Source organism: Rana temporaria, chromosome 12 (assembly GCF_905171775.1).
Source record: "Rana temporaria chromosome 12, aRanTem1.1, whole genome shotgun sequence".
Classification (NCBI taxonomy): Eukaryota; Metazoa; Chordata; class Amphibia; order Anura; family Ranidae; genus Rana; species Rana temporaria.
In genome coordinates this window covers 53,630,925-53,649,616 of record NC_053500.1, presented here as the reverse complement: position 1 = coordinate 53,649,616, position 18,692 = coordinate 53,630,925, and the positions used below count along the sequence as shown (strand labels likewise).

At 48.0% G+C, this 18,692-nt stretch overlaps 1 protein-coding gene across 3 annotated transcripts in view; it reads left to right on the top strand.

Annotated features, from left to right (window-relative positions):
- Positions 1 to 13,236: 13,236 nt before the first annotated feature.
- The window catches only part of CACNB1 (calcium voltage-gated channel auxiliary subunit beta 1), a 136,569-nt gene continuing 131,113 nt past the window's right edge, over positions 13,237 to 18,692 (top strand). The window contains exon 1 of one of the 3 annotated variants that reach the window (XM_040330648.1): positions 13,237 to 13,517. In XM_040330648.1, the coding sequence (XP_040186582.1) occupies positions 13,431 to 13,517 (87 nt within the window). In that variant the 5' untranslated portion in view covers positions 13,237 to 13,430. The remainder of the gene's footprint in view (positions 13,518 to 18,692) is intronic. The other 2 variants (XM_040330647.1, XM_040330650.1) reach the window with 2 other exon arrangements.

The window sequence follows — 18,692 nt, the reverse complement described above, 5'->3', positions numbered from 1 at the left end:
ATAGGGAAGGCCTTCATTGCGAAGGCGGTCTTTCACTGCAGCAAAGGATACACGCTGGCATTGTACTTCAGCTAAAATGTCAGGGTAGATGGAAATGTTGTTGCCATTGAACTTGAGGGGACCTTTTTCTCTTGCCAAGCGTAAAATAGCCACTTTATCCCTGAAGTTTAGAAATTTGGCAATGAGGGATCTTGGGGGGGGGGGGGGGGGGGCAGGTTGTGGAGCACGTGGTGGAGTGCGGTGTGCTCGCTCAATTTCAAAGGTTCTGGAGAATTCCTCCATCCAAAAAACATCGCGCAGCCATTGGTGCAGAAACCTCTCTGGGCGAGATCCCTCTGATTTTTCTGGGAACCCCACAAAACGGAGGTTGTTCCTTCTGGAACGGTTCTCCAAATCATCCAGCTTGACCCTTAGGGCCCCCAACTCATCCGTGGCCGTGCGCATTGTGGCAGACAGGGGATGCACTACATCTTCCAGTGAACTGACCCGGCCTTCCACCTCCCCGGTCCTAAAGTTATGGACATCTTGCTTTAGGAGGGAGAAGTCAATATGTATGCTTTCCATTTGGATAGTGAGGGATGTTTTAACATCCCTAATGGCCACCATGATCTCTGCCAGTGTAGGTTCAGCAGCGGGGGGGGGGGGGGCTCGGGGATGCGGGGTCCTCCGAGTATCCCAGGGACACAGGAGAACTAGATGTCTCAGCCTGGGTACGGAATAGGGCAGGAACAGAGCCACTCACCCCCTGATACGAGTCCTGGGCTGCAGATGAAGCAGGCTGCTGTGTGGCCGCGTGTGCTACTGGAGGATCGGCGCCATCTTGCTTCTGAGACCGGGTCCCTTGCTCCGCCGCGGATTGGGGCACCGGGGGCCCGTATTTATTGACCATCATGCCTGGATCGGGTGCCCGCCGTCCTAAGGAGCAGATCGGTGCATTTTGGGCTAAAATCGGGGACAGGATGCCTTCAGGATGGCTGTGAGAAGCAGGAGCTAAGGTCTCACGCTGCCTCTCTCATGGACTCCCGGCCACGCCCCCTGCCAGTGTCATTAGTACAATAACAGTGCATGGGCCAGATTCAAGAAGCACTTGCGCCCGCGCAACCATAGGTTGCGCGGCGCAAGGGCTTACTTGCTCCGGTGTAACGAGTGCTCCTGATTCAGGAACCTTGTTACACCGACTGCAGCCTAGGATGTGACAGACATAAGCCTCCTTATGCCTTCACATCCCAGGCTGCATTCTTGCGTTGGCCGCTAGGGGGCGCGGCCATTGTGATCGGCGTATAGTATGCAAATTGCATACTACCACCGATTCACAAAAGTTGCGCGGGCCCTGCGCACGCAAGGTACGGAGTTTCTGTACGGCGACTTTAGCATAAGGCTGCTCCTGCTAATAGCAGGCGCAACCAATGCTAAAGTATAGCTGCGCTTCCCGCTCGTGAAATTTAAATTTCACGTCGTTTACGTAAGTGAACCGTGAATGGCGCTGGACGCCATTCACGTTCACTTAGAAGCAAATGACGTCCTTGCGACGTCATTTGCCGCAATGCACGTCGGGAAAGTTTCCCGACGGAGCATGCGCTGTTCGCTCGGCGCGGGAGCGCGCCTAATTTAAATGATTCCCGCCCCCGGCGGGATCATTTACATTAGGCGCCCTTACGCAGGGCTATTTAGCATATCGCCCGCGCAATTTACGGAGCAACTGCTCCGTGAATCGCGGGCATTTCAAAATATTTGCGTGGGCGCAGAGAAAAATCTTTGCTCTTTGCCCACGCAAATATTGCGTGATTCTACCTGAATCTGGCCCCATGTTTTTAGCACTGATTACTGTAATGTCTGATTGACTGATTCCCAAAAAAGTGTCAGAAATGTCAGTTAGGTGTCCGATCTGTCTGCCGCAATGTCGCAGTCCCACTAAAAATCACTGATCACCGCCATTACTAGTAATAAATAAATAAATAAAAATGCCATAACTTGAGTCTAGCCCCTATTTTGTAGACACTATGGGCCAGATTCATAAAGAATTACGCTGGCGTATCTATAGATACGCAGCGTCAGTGTCCAGATGCGCCGTCGTATCTATGCGTGCTATTCTCAAAACAAGATACGCCTGAATTTTTCCAAGATACGACCGACGTAAGTCTCCTACGCCGTCGTATCTTGGGTGCATATTTACGCTGGCCGCTAGGGGTGCTTACGTTGATTTACGTGTTGAATATGTAAATGAGCAAGATACGCTGATTCACGAACGTACGTACGTCCGTCGCAGTAAACTACGCCATTTACGTAAGGCGTACGCCGGCGTAAAGATAAAACACCTCTATAGGTGGCGCAGCCCATGCAAGGTATGGACGACGTATTTTACGTTGTTTGCGTAAGCCGTACGTGAATGGGGCTGGGCGTAGGTTACGTTCACGTCGAAAGCATTGAGCCGACGTATCTTAGGGAGTATTTGCGACGTGATTCTGAGCATGCGCCGTATCAACGGCCCTTCATTTACATGGGGTCACGGTTAATTTAAATGTAGCACTCCCACTAGCAGCCTACTTTGAATTAGGCGGGCTTACGCCGGCCCATTTTCGCTACGCCGACGTAACTTACGGAGCAAGTGCTTCGTGAATACTGGCCTTGCCTTACTATGTTACGTTGGCGTAGCGCAAATGGGATGCGCTAGGCCGGCCAAAAGATGCGCCCTCTTCCGTGAATCTGGCCCAATAACTTTTGCGCAAACCAATTAATATACACTTTTTGGAATTATTTTTTACCATAAATATGTAGCAGAATACATATGGCCTAAACTGATGAATACATTTTTATTTTTTTTATGTTTCATAGCAGTAAGTAAAACTTTTTTTTTTTTTTTTAATTGTTGCTCTTTTTTTGTTTATAGTGCAAAAACTAAAAACCGCAGAGGTGATCAAATACCACCAAAAGAAAGCTCTATTTGTGGGAAAAAAAGAACATCAATTGGGAACAGCACAACACGACCGAGCAATTGCTGGAATTCAAGACTCCAGGCACAGCGATTAGCTGCATTTGTACAGTGCTATTAGCTGCGGTTGCGCTTAGCCGCGGCAGGATATTGAACGGGGATCCAACTTGGATCCCTGCCAATACCAAGCACTGCGTTTGGTATGAATCTTGAGGGGGTACTCCACGCCAAATTTCAAATAAAAAAACGGAATGGGTTCCACCTACAGGAGCATACCAGGCCCTTGGTTCTGCTATGGATTTTAAGGAGACACCCCGTACGCCGAAAAAACGGCGTGGCGTTCCCCCCCAAATCCATACCAGACCCGTATCTGAGCAGCAGCCCGGCCAGTCAGGAAAGGGGTGGGGACAAGCGAGCGCCCCCCCCCCCCTCCTTAACCGTGCCAGGCCACATGCCCTCAATGTGGGGGGAGGTGCCTCTTCCGGACAAACCTGGCCGTTGGTTGTCGGGGTCTGCGGGAGAGGAGCTTATCGGAATCCGGGAGCCTCCTTTAATAAGGGTGCCCCCAGATGCCGGCCCCCCACCCTAGGCAGAAAAAAAATGTAAAAAAAAACACTACACAGGTTTTTTAAAGTAATTTATTAGTCAGCTCCGGGGCCCCCCTCTCTTCTTTAGCTCTTTTACGAGGGGGGGGCCTTCTTATTCGACGTCTTCTGTGGGGGGGATGTGTCAGTCTTCACCGCTTTCTGGTTCTCTTCCGCCGGGGGGAGGGCGCTTTCTTCTTTAGATCTTTTACAGCGGCCCCCCTCCCGGGCTTCTTCGACGTCTTCGGCAGGGGGGGGGTGTCGGTCTTCACCGCCGTCTGGTTATCTTCCGCTGGGGGGCGCTTTCTTCTTTAGCTTCTTTTACAGCGGCCCCCCTTCAGGGCTTCTTCGACGTCGCTGTAAAAGAGCTAAAGAAGAAAGCGTCCCCCCCCAGCGGAAGAGAACCAGACAGCAGTGAAGACCGACACCCCCCCCGCAGAAGACGTTGAAGAAGGCCCCCCCTCGTAAAATAGCTAAAGAAGAGAGGGGGGCCCCGGAGCTGACTAATAAATTACTTTAAAAACCCTGTGTAGTGTTTTCTTTTTAAATTTTTTTTCGCCAGGTGAATGGCTAGGGGTACGATGTACCCCATATTCATTCACCTAGGGTGGGGGGCCGGGATCTGGGGGCCCCCTTTTTAAAGGAGGCTCCCGGATTCCGATAAGCTCCCCTCCCGCAGACCCCGACAACCAACGGCCAGGGTTGTCGGGAAGAGGCCCTGTCCTCATCAACATGGGGACAGGTGCTTTGGGGTGGGGGGGCCACAGGGCGCCCCCCTTCCCCAAAGCACCTACCCCAAATGTTGAGGGCATGCGGCCTGGCACGGTTAAGGAGGGGGGGCGCTCGCTCGTCCCCACCCCTTTCTTGACCTGCCATGCTGCTGCACGGATATGGGTCTGGTATGGATTTTGGGGGGAACCCCACACCGTTTTTTTGGCGTACAGGGTGTCTCCTTAAAATCCATAGCAGATCCAAGGGCCTGGTATGCTCCTATAGGGGGAACCCATGCCGTTTTTTTATTTGAAATTTGGCGTGGAGTTCCCCCTCAAGATTCATACCAAACGCAGACGACACAGTGTACTGGGTTATGTGCCGATAGCTGCGTAATTTCGCAGCTGGACTCATTGAGATCAATTTTTTCTAACCGCACAAAACTGTGGGGAACAAAACCGCAGGTAACCGTAGTGTGTGAATGATGTCATAGGAAAGCATTGTGTGCTTCTAGCTGCGGTAAAATCCGCAGCTAAAAGCACCAGTCTATCCGTCCGTGTGAAAGGGGCCTTAAGGGAGGGATTGTGTAAGTTAAACAGCTTTTTGCAGCCCTTAGGTGTCAATGAACATTAACTCTATGACTAAGCACTAGTTTCAGTGCGAAACGCGTCAGCGGTCGGGTTTTATTTTATGTTGCTGTGACTTGTAGTGCTGTCCTTTTTTAATAAAGGCTACAACTTGTCCAGAAACAATTTTTGTTAGTGCTTTGCTAAGTGCATTGCCTGCACCTGAGTTGTCTGCAACGGAGGATATTCATCTGGGTTCCCACCTGGAGCGGCTACTCCCTTTTCCCTAACATTTAACTCTTGCCGTGCCATGGAGATTGACTTTAAGGCTTTGTAAACTGAGCCACATGTAAAGAATAAGACCTCGTTCATCGCCCACTGGCTGATCGAAAAAGCGCTGATCTATGTATGGGCAATCTAACTATGTAACTATACATCTTCTCTTCTCTTTAGATCAGCTACCCTCCTTTTGCTGTCTCTGAATCCTTTCCTATGTGGAGGTACATTTCTACTCCTACAATACTACTCTCTCTATATCTTCACCTATCTATAGTTAGCATGGTTGCTAACTATCACAAAATTCAAGGGCAGTTTGTAAAATCCATGATTTTTAAATCTGTCCATGATTGTCCAATACGGACATGCATTCTGCACAGGGCCGTCTTTAACGTGGGCCAAAGGGGGTGACTGTCCTGGGCCTAGTCATTGTTGAGGGGCCCAAACAGCTGCCCCTTGAGCCCACTTTGCCTGCAAATAGTTGATCAATGGATTTGGCTATCACCCATGAGATGAAGGCGGAATTAAATGTTGGGGCTCTGGTGATTGGTTGAGTGATATCCAGGGCTGGGCTGGGACAAAAATTTGGCCCTGGACTTCATCCAGACCGGCCCACTTTAATTCAATAAAATGCTGCCCCCCCCCCCCCCCCCCCCCGAAAAATCATGCCCACCAAAAGGCCCCTACATCCATTATTGTATATCATGAGAGGGTGAGGGAGAGGGGAATGAGAGAGAGAGAGGGAGGAGGGAAAGTGGGTGAGAGGGGGTGGGTGAGATAGGGGGGGTGAGTGTAAGAAAAAGAGAGTGAGTGTAAAAGAGAGGGGGTGAGTGTAGGACCCCTTTTTACACTGAGGCATTTTTAAGCGCTTTTGGGCGCCTGTAAAGCGACTGAAAAACGCTTCCGCTGCAGTCCCAGTGTGAAAGCCTGAGTGCTTTCACACTGGGGCGCTGCCAGGGCGTTAAAAAAAGTCCTCCAAGCAGCATCTCTGTTTTAAAAAACGGCCCACTGAGCCATCGGCCCACCGGGAAACTCCCTGTAGTCCCTATGGCCAGTCCATCCCTGGTGATATCTCTGCAGCCTGTGCAGTGATTGGCCAGCTCGGCAAGGTAAACATTGTACGGGGAGAGCGCGTGTCAATCCTGGGCAGTCACACTGACCCCTTTCCCTCACCATTTCCGATAAGCTGCAGACCATTGGCCCACTATAGAATTTTTTTGCCAGAGTGTTAGGTGGGATGTGCCTGATGTTTGCCTGACATCCTTTGGACACAATCAAGGTGAGACCACTGGGGGAGGGGCAATGCAGGGAAAGGAGGGGGTCTTGTGTAATGAGGATAGTATGGGGAGGAGGTCTGTGTAATGATGGGGGTATTATTGGGGAGGGGGTCCTGTGTAATGATGGGGGTATTATGGGGGAAGGGGTCCTGTGTAATGATGGGGATAGTATGGGGGTAGTATGGGGAGGAGGTCCTGTGTAATGATGGGAATATTATGGGGGAGGAGGTCCTGCGTAATGATGGGGATAGTATGGGGCGGGGAGGTCCTGTGCAATGATGGGGGTAGTATGGGGGAGAAGGTCCTGTGTAATGATGTGTATAGTATGGCGGAGGGGGTCCTGTGTAATGAAGGGTGTATTATGGGGGAGGAGGTCCTGTTTAATGATGGGAATAGTATGGGGGAGGGGGTCCTGTGTAATGATGGGTATAGTATGGGGGAAAGGGTCCTGTGTAATGATGGGTATAGTATGGGGGAGGGGGTCCTGTGTAATGGTGAGGGTAGTATGGGGAAGGGGGCACTGTGTAATTATGGGGGCTGTATGGGGGAGGGGGTCCTGTGTATTGATGGTGGTAGTATGAGGGAGGGGGTGTCCTGTTTAATGATGGGAGTATTATAGTGATGAGGGTAGTATGGGGAGGGGGTCCTGTGTAATGAGAGTAGTATGGGGGAGGGGGTCCTGTGTAGTGATGAGGGTAGTATGGGGGAGGGGTCCTGTGTAATGAGGAGGGTAGTATGGGGGAGGGGGGTACTGTGTAATGAGGAGGGTAGTATGGGGGAGGGGGTCCTGTGTAATTATGGGAGTATTATGGGGGAGGGGTCCTGTGTAGTGATGAGGATAGTATGGGGGGTGGGGTCCCGTGTAATGATGAGGGTAGTATGGGGGATGGGGTCCTGTGTAATTATGGGGGCTGTATGGGATAGGGGGTCCTGTGTAATGATGGGAGTATTATGGGGAGGGGTCCTGTGTAGTGGTGAGGGAAGTATGGGGGATGGGGTCCTGTGTAATGATGAGGGTAGTATGGGGAGGGGGTCCTGTGTAATTATGGGGGCTGTATGGGGAAGGAGGGGTCCTGTGTAATGATGGTGGTAGCATGGGGAGGGGTGTCCTGTGTAATGATGGGAGTATTATGGGGGAGGGGTCCTGTGTAGTGATGAGGGTAGTATGGGGGATGGGGTCCTGTGTAATGATGGGGGTAGTATGGGGATGGGGTCCTGTGTAATGATGGGGGTAGTATGGGGGGTGGGGTCCTGTGTAATTATGAGGGTAGTATGGGGGAGGGGGTCCTGTGTAATGATGAGGGTAGTATGGGGGAGGGGGTCCTGTGTAATTATGGGGGCTGTATGGGGGACGGGGTCCTGTGTAGTGATGAGGTTAGTATGGGGGAGGGGCTCCTGTGTAAGGATGAGGGTAGTATGGGGGAGAGGGTCCTGTGTAATGATGGGGGTAGTATGGGGGTGGGGTCCTGTGTAATGATGGGGATAGTATAGGGGAGGAAGTCCTGTGTAATGATGAGAGTAGTATGGGGAGGGGGTCCTGTGTAATTATGGGGGCTGTATGGGGGAGGGGCCACTGTGTAATTATAGGGGCTGTATAGGGGAGGGGGGTCCTGTGTAATGATGGGAGTATTATGGGGGAGGGGGTCCTGTGTAGTGATGAGGGTAGTATGGGGGAGGAGGTCCTGTGTAATGATGGGAGTATTATGGGGGAGGGGGTCCTGTGTAGTGATGAGGGTAGTATGGGGGATGGGGTCCTGTGTAATGATGGGAATATTATGGGGGAGGAGGTCCTTTGTAATGATGGGGATAGCATTGAGGAGGGGGTCCTATGTAATGATCAGGGGTGTATGAGGGGGGGGGGGGTCCTGTGTAATGTTGGGGGCTGTATGGGGGGTCCTGTGTAATGATGGGGTAGTATGGGGGATGGGGTTCTGTGTAATTATGGGGGCTGTTTGGGGAAGGGGGTCCTGTGTAATGATGGAAGTATTATGGGGGAGGGGTCCTGTGTAATGATGAGGGAAGTATGGGGGAGGGGGTCCTGTGTAATGATGGGAGTATTATGGGGGAGGGGGTCCTGTGTAATGATGGGGATAGCATTGAGGAGGGGGTCCTGTGTAATGATCAGGGGTGTATGGGGGAGGGGGTCCTTTGTAATGATGGGTATAGTATGGGGGAGGGGGTCCTATGTAATGATGGAAGTATTATGGGGGAGGGGGTCCTGTGTAATGATGGGTGTATTATGGGGGAGGGGGTCCTGTGTAATGATGGTAATATTATGGGGGAGGAGGTCCTTTGTAATGATGGGGATAGCATTGAGGAGGGGGTCCTGTGTAATGATCAGGTGTGTATGGGGGGGGGGGCCTGTGTAATGTTGGGGGCTGTATGGGGGGGTCCTGTGTAATGATGGGGTAGTATGGGGGGTGGGGTCCTGTGTAATTATGGGGGCTGTATGGGGAAGGGGGGTCCTGTGTAATGATGGAAGTATTATGTGGGAGGGGGTCCTGTGTAATGATGAGGGTAGTATGGGGGAGGGGGTCCTGTGTAATGATGGGAGTATTATGGGGGATGGGGTCCTGTGTAATGATGGAAGTATTATGGTGGAGGGGGTCCTGTGTAATGATGAGGGTAGTATGGGGGGGGGGGTCCTGTGTAATGTTGAGGGTAATATGGGGGAAGGGGCACTGTGTAATGATGGTGGTAGTATGGGGGAGGGGGTCCTGTGTAATGATGTAAGTATTATGGGGGGGGGGTCCTGTGTAATGATGGGAGTATTATGGGGGAGGGGGTCCTGTGTAATGATGGGAGTATTATGGGGGAGGGGGTCCTGTGTAATGATGGGAGTATTATGGGGGAGGGGTCCTGTGTAATGATGGGAGTATTATGGGGGAGGGGGTCCTGTGTAATGATGAGGGTAGTATGGGAGAGGGGGTCCTGTGTAATGATGGTGGTAGTATGGGGGAGGGGGGGTCCTGTGTAATGATGAGGGTAGTATGGGAGAGGGGGGTCCTGTGTAATGATGGTGGTAGTATGGGGGAGGGGGGGTCCTGTGTAATGATGGTGGTAGTATGGGGGAGCCCCCTCCCCTGTGGTCCTGTGTAATGATGAGGGTAGTATGGGGGAGGGGTCCTGTGTAATGATGGGAGTATTATGGGGGGGTCCTGTGTAATGATGGTAGTATTATGGGGGGGGGGGGTCCTGTGTAATGATGGGAGTATTATGGGGGAGGGGTCCTGTGTAATGATGGTGGTAGTATGGGGGGGGGGTCCTGTGTAATGATGGGAGTATTATGGGGGGGGGGTCCTGTGTAATATAGGTGGTAGTATGGGGGAGGGGTCCTGTGTAATGATGGGAATATTATGGGTGAGGAGGTCCTTTGTAATGATGGGGATAGCATTGAGGAGGGGGGTCCTGTGTAATGATCAGGTGTGTATGGGGGAGGGGATCCTGTGTAATGATGGGAGTATTATGGGGGACGGGTCCTGTGTAATGATGGGAGTATTATGGGGGAGGGGGGGTCCTGTGTAATGATGGTGGTAGTATGGGAGAGGGGGTCCTGTGTAATGATGGTGGTAGTATGGGGAAGGGGGGTCCTGTGTAATGATGAGGGTAGTATGGGGGAGGGGTCCTGTGTAATGATGGTGGTAGTATGGGGGAGGGGTCCTGTGTAATGATGGGAGTATTATGGGGAAGGGGGTCCTGTGTTATGATGGGAGTATTATGGTGGGGGGGTCCTGTGTAATGATGGGAGTATTATGGGGGAGGGGTCCTGTTTAATGATGGTGGTAGTATGGGGGGGGGGGTCCTGTGTAATGATGGGAGTATTATGGGGGGGTCCTGTGTAATGATGGGAGTATTATGGGGGGGGGGCCTGTGTAATGATGGTGGTAGTATGGGGGAGGGGTCCTGTGTAATGATGGGAATATTATTGGGGAGGAGGCCCTTTGTAATGATGGGGATAGCATTGAGGAGGGGGTCCTGTGTAATGATCAGGTGTGTATGGGGGGGGGGGGGCCTGTGTAATGTTGGGGGCTGTATGGGGGGTCCTGTGTAATGATGGGGTAGTATGGGGGGTGGGGTCCTGTGTAATTATGGGGGCTGTATGGGGAAGGGGGTCCTGTGTAATGATGGAAGGATTATGGGGGAGGGGGTCCTGTGTAATGATGGAAGTATTATGGGGGAGGGGGTCCTGTGTAATGATGAGGGTAGTATGGGGGAGGGGGTCCTGTGTAATGTTGAGGGTAATATGGGGGAAGGGGCACTGTGTAATGATGGTGGTAGTATGGGGGAGGGGAGCCCTGTGTAATTATGGGAGTATTATGGGGGAGGGGGTCCTGTGTAATGATGGTGGTAGTATGGGGGAGGGTCCTGTGTAATGATGGGAGTATTATGGGGGAGGGGGTCCTGTGTAATGATGGTGGTAGTATGGGGGAGGGGGGGGGGGTCCTGTGTAATGATGGGTATAGTGTGAGGGAGGGGGTCCTGTGTAATGTTGAGGGTAGTATGGGGGAGGGGGTCCTGTGTAATGATGGTAATATTATGGGGGAGGGGGGTCCTGTGTAATGATGGGAGTATTATGGGGGAGGGGGTCCTGTGTAATGATGGGAGTATTATGGGGGGGGGTCCTGTGTAATGATGGTAATATTATGGGGGAGGGGTCCTGTGTAATGATGGGAGTATTATGGGGGGGGTCCTGTGTAATAATGGTGGTAGTATGGGGGAGGGGGGGTCCTGTGTAATGATGGGAGTATTATGGGGGGGTCCTGTGTAATGATGGGAGTATTATGGGGGAGGGGGTCCTGTGTAATGATGGGAGTATTATGGGGGGGGGGGGGGTCCTGTGTAATGATGGTAATATTATGGGGGAGGGGTCCTGTGTAATGATGGGAATATTATGGGGGAGGGGGTCCTATCATGGGCGTCCGCTCCATAGGGCAAAGGGGGGCAATTGACCCCCCCTGGAAAATCGAGAAGGTGTTGAAGAGTTTTGCGGCCGCGGGCTATCTGAGCTGTCCCGGGCTGGATGTCACACAGGCACAGCGAGCAGAGTGAAGCCGCCTCCCCGCCAGTGTTTATGTGTACACAGGGGGAGGAAACCTGCTGTGCCTGTGCAGCGTTGATTGCTGATCTGAGGTACTGAATGAAATGGGGGAGGGGGGTCCATCTGTGCTTAAGGGGGGGGGGTTGTGCTGAATGGGGGTCCATCTGTGCTGAAGGAGGTGTCTGTACTGAAGGGGGGTCCATCTGTGCTGAAGAGGGGTCTGTGCGGAATGGGGGGTCTGTGCTGAAGGGGGATCCATCTGTGCTGAATGGAGGGGTTTGTGCAGAATGGGGGGTCTGTGCTGAAGGGGGTCCATCTGTGCTGAATGAAGGGGTTTGTGCAGAATGGGGGGGGGGGGGGCTGTGCTGAAGGGGGGTCCACCTGTGCTGAATGGAGGGGTCTGTGCTGAAGGGGGGGTCCATCTGTGCTGAACGGGGGTCTATCTGTGCTGAAGGGGGGTCTGTACATTCTCTAGGCTATATTTATATGGGCAATGAGTGAAGCTTAATTATCTCAAGAGCTATTTCACACTGCCAGCTGGTGTTAAATCGGTAAAGCGGCGCTAAAAAGCATCAGTTTACCATCGTTTTAACTGCGCTATTCGGTCGCTAGCCGGGCGCTTTTAACCCCCGCTAGCGTTTGAAGAAAGGGTTAAATGCGACTATGTATCGCTGCTGCCGAATCGCCCCTCCCTGAAAAAATTTAAGCGGACGCCCATGGGTCCTATGTAATGATGTGAGTATTATGGGGGGGGGGGGGGGTCCTGTGTAATGATGGTGGTAGTATGGGGGAGGGGGGGTCCTGTGTAATGATGGGAGTATTATGGGGGGGGTCCTGTGTAATGATGGGAGTATTATGGGGGAGGGGGTCCTGTGTAATGATGGGAGTATTATGGGGGGGAGGGGGTCCTGTGTAATGATGGGAATATTATGGGGGAGGGGGTCCTGTGTAATGATGGGAGTATTATGGGGGGGGGGGTCCTGTGTAATGATGGTAATATTATGGGGGGGGGGGTCCTGTGTAATGATGGGAGTATTATGGGGGAGGGGTCCTGTGTAATGATGGTGGTAGTATGGGGGAGGGGGGGTCCTGTGTAATGAGGAGGGGTCCTGTGTAAAATGTTTTCCCGGGTCCAATCAATATTAAAGACAGTGTAGCATATTCAGGGAATTTTGCAGGCTACCATTCATTATGATCTGATCGGGTGTCGGTGGGTGTCAGACACATGTGTCCGTTGATATCCGTCGCTCCATAGAGGAGACTGGAGGGTCTGATCCGCCCACATTAGGGCCCCTATTCGTTGTACTTTGCGTGTTTCTTCGGGGGGGGGGGGGGGCATTGCGCCTTTTTTGGCCCCACAGACTTTCACACGTTTTTTTTAGGTGCTCCAATTAAAGTCCACAGGGCCACAAACACCTAAAGCCCCTATCGCTAGGCGTCCGAATGTGTAAAACAATGGATATTATTTTAATTTTTTAACATTTTTATTGAAATTTCCATACAAATAACAGGAAAATGAAAGCTGCCCATAAAACAATGGATGTTATTTTAATTTTTTATCATTTTTATTGGAATATCCATACAAATAACAGGAAAATGAAAGCTGCCTATAAAACAATGGATATTATTTTTGTTTTTTTATCATTTTGATTGAAATTTCCATAGAAATAACAGAAAAATGAAAGCTGCCTATAAAATCGCGTGGATCTCCAGAACGCTCAGGTGTGATTGGCCTATGTATTCCTGTGGCCCTGGATCCTGGCTCCTCACATCCTGTAGTAGAAATGTCTCTCTTCCTGTCTTCTCTTCATTGTCCAGTGTTTTCCTGTGTCATTTCTCAGCCGCTCGTTCCTCCATAACATTGTGTCCCCTCCCTGTGTCTGCCTGTGCTCTCCTCCTTCTATCATCCACCCTATCTCCCTTTTTTTTTCCTCCCCTCCCCTCTTCTCAGCTTTGCCTCTCACACATCGAGTTGTGGAAGTGCTGGAGAGAGATGAGTGCTGGAGACTAGAGGCAATCTGTGTGTGGAAGTGGGGGGTGATCTCACCAATGGTCCAGCAGAACAGGATGGCCAGGACCCCGTCCAGCTCTACACAGGAGATCCAGATGGATGTGTTAGAGGGGCACAGCCTGCAGGTGAGATCCATTCCTCATTATACACCCTCCCGTCTCTGGGCATCCTACACCTTCCTGTCCCTGGGCATCCTACACCCTCCCGTCCCTGGGCATCCTACACCCTCCCGTCCCTGGGCATCATACACCCTCCCGTCCCTGGGCATCCTACACCCTCCCGTCCCTGGGCATCCTTCACCCTCCCGTCCCTGGGCATCCTTCACCCTCCCGTCCCTGGGCATCCTACACCCTCCCGTCCCTGGGCATCCTTCACCCTCCCGTCTCTGGGCATCCTACACCCTCCCGTCCCTGGGCATCCTTCACCCTCCCGTCCCTGGGCATCCTTCGTCCTCCCGTCCCTGGGCACCCTACACCCTCCCGTCCCTGGGCATCATACACCCTCCCGTCCCTGGGCATCCTACACCCTCCCGTCCCTGGGCATCATACACCCTCCTGTCCCTGGGCATCGTACACCCTCCCATCCCTGGGCATCCTACACCCTCCCGTCCCTGGGCATCCCAAACCCTCCCGTCCCTGGGCATCCTACACCCTCCCGTCCCTGGGCGTACGTACATCATAGCTTAGCAACGCAAAAAATAGGTGTCGTAAAATCCTCATCCGTAGACAGCCAGTCATCTGTGATTTTTATTTGTTATACAACGCCGATTTATAATAATATAACAGAGGTGCAGACACAAAGATCAAATGATGGGAATATGGACTCTGCGATGATGCAGGCTGTGGCTATGAAGTCATTAGAGACAGGCGGAGAGGAAAAAAACGTATATATATATATGATGTATATTTCCACCAAACACATTCACAGACAGCTGGTGGTGAGCAGGTAAACACAGGATGCTGTGGGGGATGGGAGCTGTCACATAGGGGGTTGCTCTTGTAGCACTGAAAGGGTTAAATGTGACTGGGAGTCGGTGGGAGATAACCCAGCCAGTCCTGTGCTCTGATTATCATTTTTTTTTTTTATGATCTATTGCTCCGGAGGTAATAATCGCCTTTTATTCTGAAGATTGGAACGCTGCTTAAAGCACCAGGTATTATTATGGTTATGTAGAAATTCAAAGTAAAGCCCCCATACACACTATTAGATCTTCTGCAGATTTACCAAACACATATAATACGAGGTCATACCATAAGACCCCCCATACACACTATTAGATCTTCTACAGATTTACCAAGCACATATAATACGAGGTCATACCTTAAGACCCCCATACACAGTATTCGATTTTCTGCAGATTTTCTGCAGATTTACTAAAACCATGTAGTACAAGGGCCTGCCTGATTGAATACAAAGGGCCAGATCCACGTACCTTGGTGCATCTATACGTCCGGCGTAGCGTATCTCAGATACACTACGCCTCCGTAACTTACATCGTATTTTCCGTATCCTCAAAGAATTTGCGCCGTAAGTTACGGCGGCGTAGTGTAACTGTGTCGGCGTAAGGGCGCGCAATTCAAATGGATGAGATGGGGGCGTGTTTTATGGTAATTCCTATTGACCCCACGTAATCAACGTTTTTTTTTTAACGGCGCATACGCCGTCCGTGGGGGTATCCCAGTGCGCATGCTCGAAATTAACCCGCAATTCGACGTGAATGTAATTCTACGCAAAGCCCTATTCGCTAACGTTTTACGCAAACGACGTAAAAATTAGATGCTGGCCCGACGTCCATACTTAACATTGAGTACGCCTCATAGAGCAGGGGTAACGTTACGCCGAAAAAAGCCTTACGGAAACTACATAAAAAAAATGCGCCGGCCGGACGTACGTTTGTGGATTGGCGTATCCAGCTAATTTGCATACTCGACGCGGAAATCGACGGAAGCGCCACCTAGCGGCCAGCGGAAATATGCACCTTAGATCCGACGGCGTACTAAGACGTACGTCAGTCGGATGTAGCCCAGCTTCAGGCGTATCTTGTTTTGTGGATACAAAACAAAGATACGCCGGAGCAACCTAGAAGTTACGCGGCGTATCAATAGATACGCCGTCGTAACTTCTTCGTGGATCTGGCCCAAATTGTACATTTTAAGGTTTGACCTCATATTATATGGTTTTGGTAAATCTGAAGACAAAAATCTGCAGAAAATCTAATAGTGTGTATGGGGTCTTAAAGAGGAAGTAAACCCCCCCAAAAAATTCCTGTAAAAAAATAAATAAAAAAAATCCCTGCAAGAAAAAGGCATAATGAGCTAGTATGCACAGCATACTAGCTCATTATGTGGCACTTACCTGAGATCGAAGCCCCCAAAGCGCTCCTCGTTCCCCTGCCCCTCACTTTTAGATTGTAAGCTCACATGAACAAGACCCTCCTAATCCTCTATATATTGTAACTGTTCTGTCTTCCTTTATTTTGTAAAGTGCTGCTCTATATAATATATAATGTATATTTTATACATAATATATTATACAATATATTATTATATATATAATTATAATATTACAATATATATTATTATAATAATAATATAATAAAAATAGTAGTAGTAATAGCAATCATTTCTTATTATTTCATTATGTAATTAAAGGAGGGGGATTATGTAAAATAGAGGCAGTCGTTTAGAATAAGTTTCTATTTATAGTTCATGTAGTAGTTACATATATAGGTATATTTTCAGTTTCTATTAATAGTTCACGATGTATTTGTGTGTATATAGAAAAAAATATTTATTGCAAAATTAAAAACCAGAAATGACTTTGAATACTATGCAATTTCTTGTTTTTCATTTTTCAATAAATATTTTTTTCCATAGATACACATACAATGGGATTGCGTTGGGATTGCCGCACAATAAATATTTGATAAAAAATTTAAAACAAGTACATAGTTTTCAAATTGTTTTAAATTTTTTATTAAATATTTCTTGTGCGGCAATCCCAACGCAATCCCATTGTATGTGTATCTATGGAAAAAAATATTTATTAAAACATGAAAAACAAGAAATTGCATAGTATTCAAAGCAATTTCTTGTTTTTAATTTTTCAATAAATATATATTTTTTCTATATTTACACATACATTGGGATTGCTGAACAGGAAATATTTAATTTGAAATTAATAACAAGAAATTACATAGTATTCAAAGTGAAAAATTTAAAACAAGAAATTACTTTAAATACTATGGGGTAGATTCAGAAAGAAGTTACGCTGGCGTATCTATTGATACGCCGCGTAACTTCTAGGATGCTCCTGCGTATCTTTTTTCTGTATTCAGAAAACAAGATACGCCGGAATTTGGCTAAGATCCGACTGGCGTAAGTCTCTTACGCCGTCGTATCTTAGTTGCATATTTACGCTGGCCGCTAAGTGGCGCTTCCTTCAATTTACGCAAGGAATATGCAAATTAGGTAGATACGCCAATTCAGAAACGTACGTCCGACCTGGCGCATTTTTTTACGTCGTCTACGTTAGGCTTTTTCCGGCGTAAAGTTACCCCTGCTATATGAGGCGTAACCTATGTTAAGTATGGACGTCGGGCCAGCGTCAAATTTTCCGTCGATTACGTCGTTTGCGTGAGTCGTTCGCGAATAGGGCTGTGCGTAATTTACGTTCACGTCGAAAGCATTGGCTTTTTGCGGGTTAATTTGGAGCATGCGCACTGGGTTACGTTCACGGACGGCGCATGCGCCGTTAGTCAAAAACGTCATTTACGTGGGCTCATGTTTTATTTACATAAAACACGCCCACCTCTTCACAATTTGAATTAGGCGCGCTTACGCCGGCAGATTTACGCTACACTGCCGTAACTTAGGGCGCAGGTTCTTGGTGAATACAGAACCTGCCTCACTAAGTTACGGCGGCGTAGCGTATCTGAGATACGCTACGCCCGCACAAAGTTACGGCGCGCTATCTGAATCTAGCCCTCTGTAATTTCTTGTTTTTAATTTTAACTTAAATAATTCCTGTTCAGCAATTCCAATGCATGTGTGTGTATATAGAAAAAAATATTTATTGAAAAATTAAAAACAAGAAATGACTTTGAATACTATGTAATTTCTTCATTTTTAATTTTTAATGAAATATTTCCTGTTCAGCAATCCCAATGCATGTGTGTAGATATAGAAAAAATATTTATTGAAAAATTAAAAACAAGAAATGAATCAACAAACTCATTTTAAATTAAATATGTTTTTCTATATATACACATACATTGGGATTGATGAACGGGAAATATTTAATTTAAAATTAAAAACAAGAAGTTACATAGTATTTAAAGTCACTTCTGGTTTTAAAATTTTCACTTTGAATACTATGTCATTTCTTGTTTTTAATTTTAAATGAAACATTTCCTGTGCAGCAATCCCAACGTTTTTCTATATATATATATATATATATATATATATATATATATATATATATATATAGCCTTTGTGTTAATTATTGCGTTTTTATACATATATATATCTATAGCTCTCTCTCTCTCTCTCTCTCTCTCTCTCTCTCTCTCTCATCTATATATATATATAATATATATATATATATATATAAATATATATAATATCTATCTATCTATCTATATACACGGTAGATAGAGATATCTATAGATATATCTCTCTCTCTCTCTCTCTCTCTCTCTCTCTCTCTCTATCGATCTCTCTCTCTCTCTCTCTCTCTCTATCGATATATCTCTCTCTCTCTATCTATCAATATATCTCTCTCTCTCTCTATCTCTATCTATCTATCTATCTATCTATCTATCTATCTATCTATATACACGGTAGATAGAGATATATCTATAGATATATCTCTCTCTCTATCTATCGATATCTCTCTCTCTCTCTCTCTATCGATATCTCTCTCTCTCTTTCTATATATATATATATATATATATATATATATATATATATATATATATATATATATATATATATATATATATATAGAAAGAGAGAGAGAGATATCGATAGAGAGTGAGAGAGAGAGAGATATATATATCGATAGATTGAGAGAGAGAGAGATATATCGAGAGATAGATACAGAGAGAGAGAGAGAGAGAGAGAGAGAGATATCTATCTATAGACAGATATATATCTCTATCTCTCTCTCCTCTCTCTCTCTCTCTCTCTAGATAGAGATATATCTATCTATCTATCTATCTATCTATCTATATATATATATATATATATATATATATATATATATATATATATATATATATATATATATATATATATATA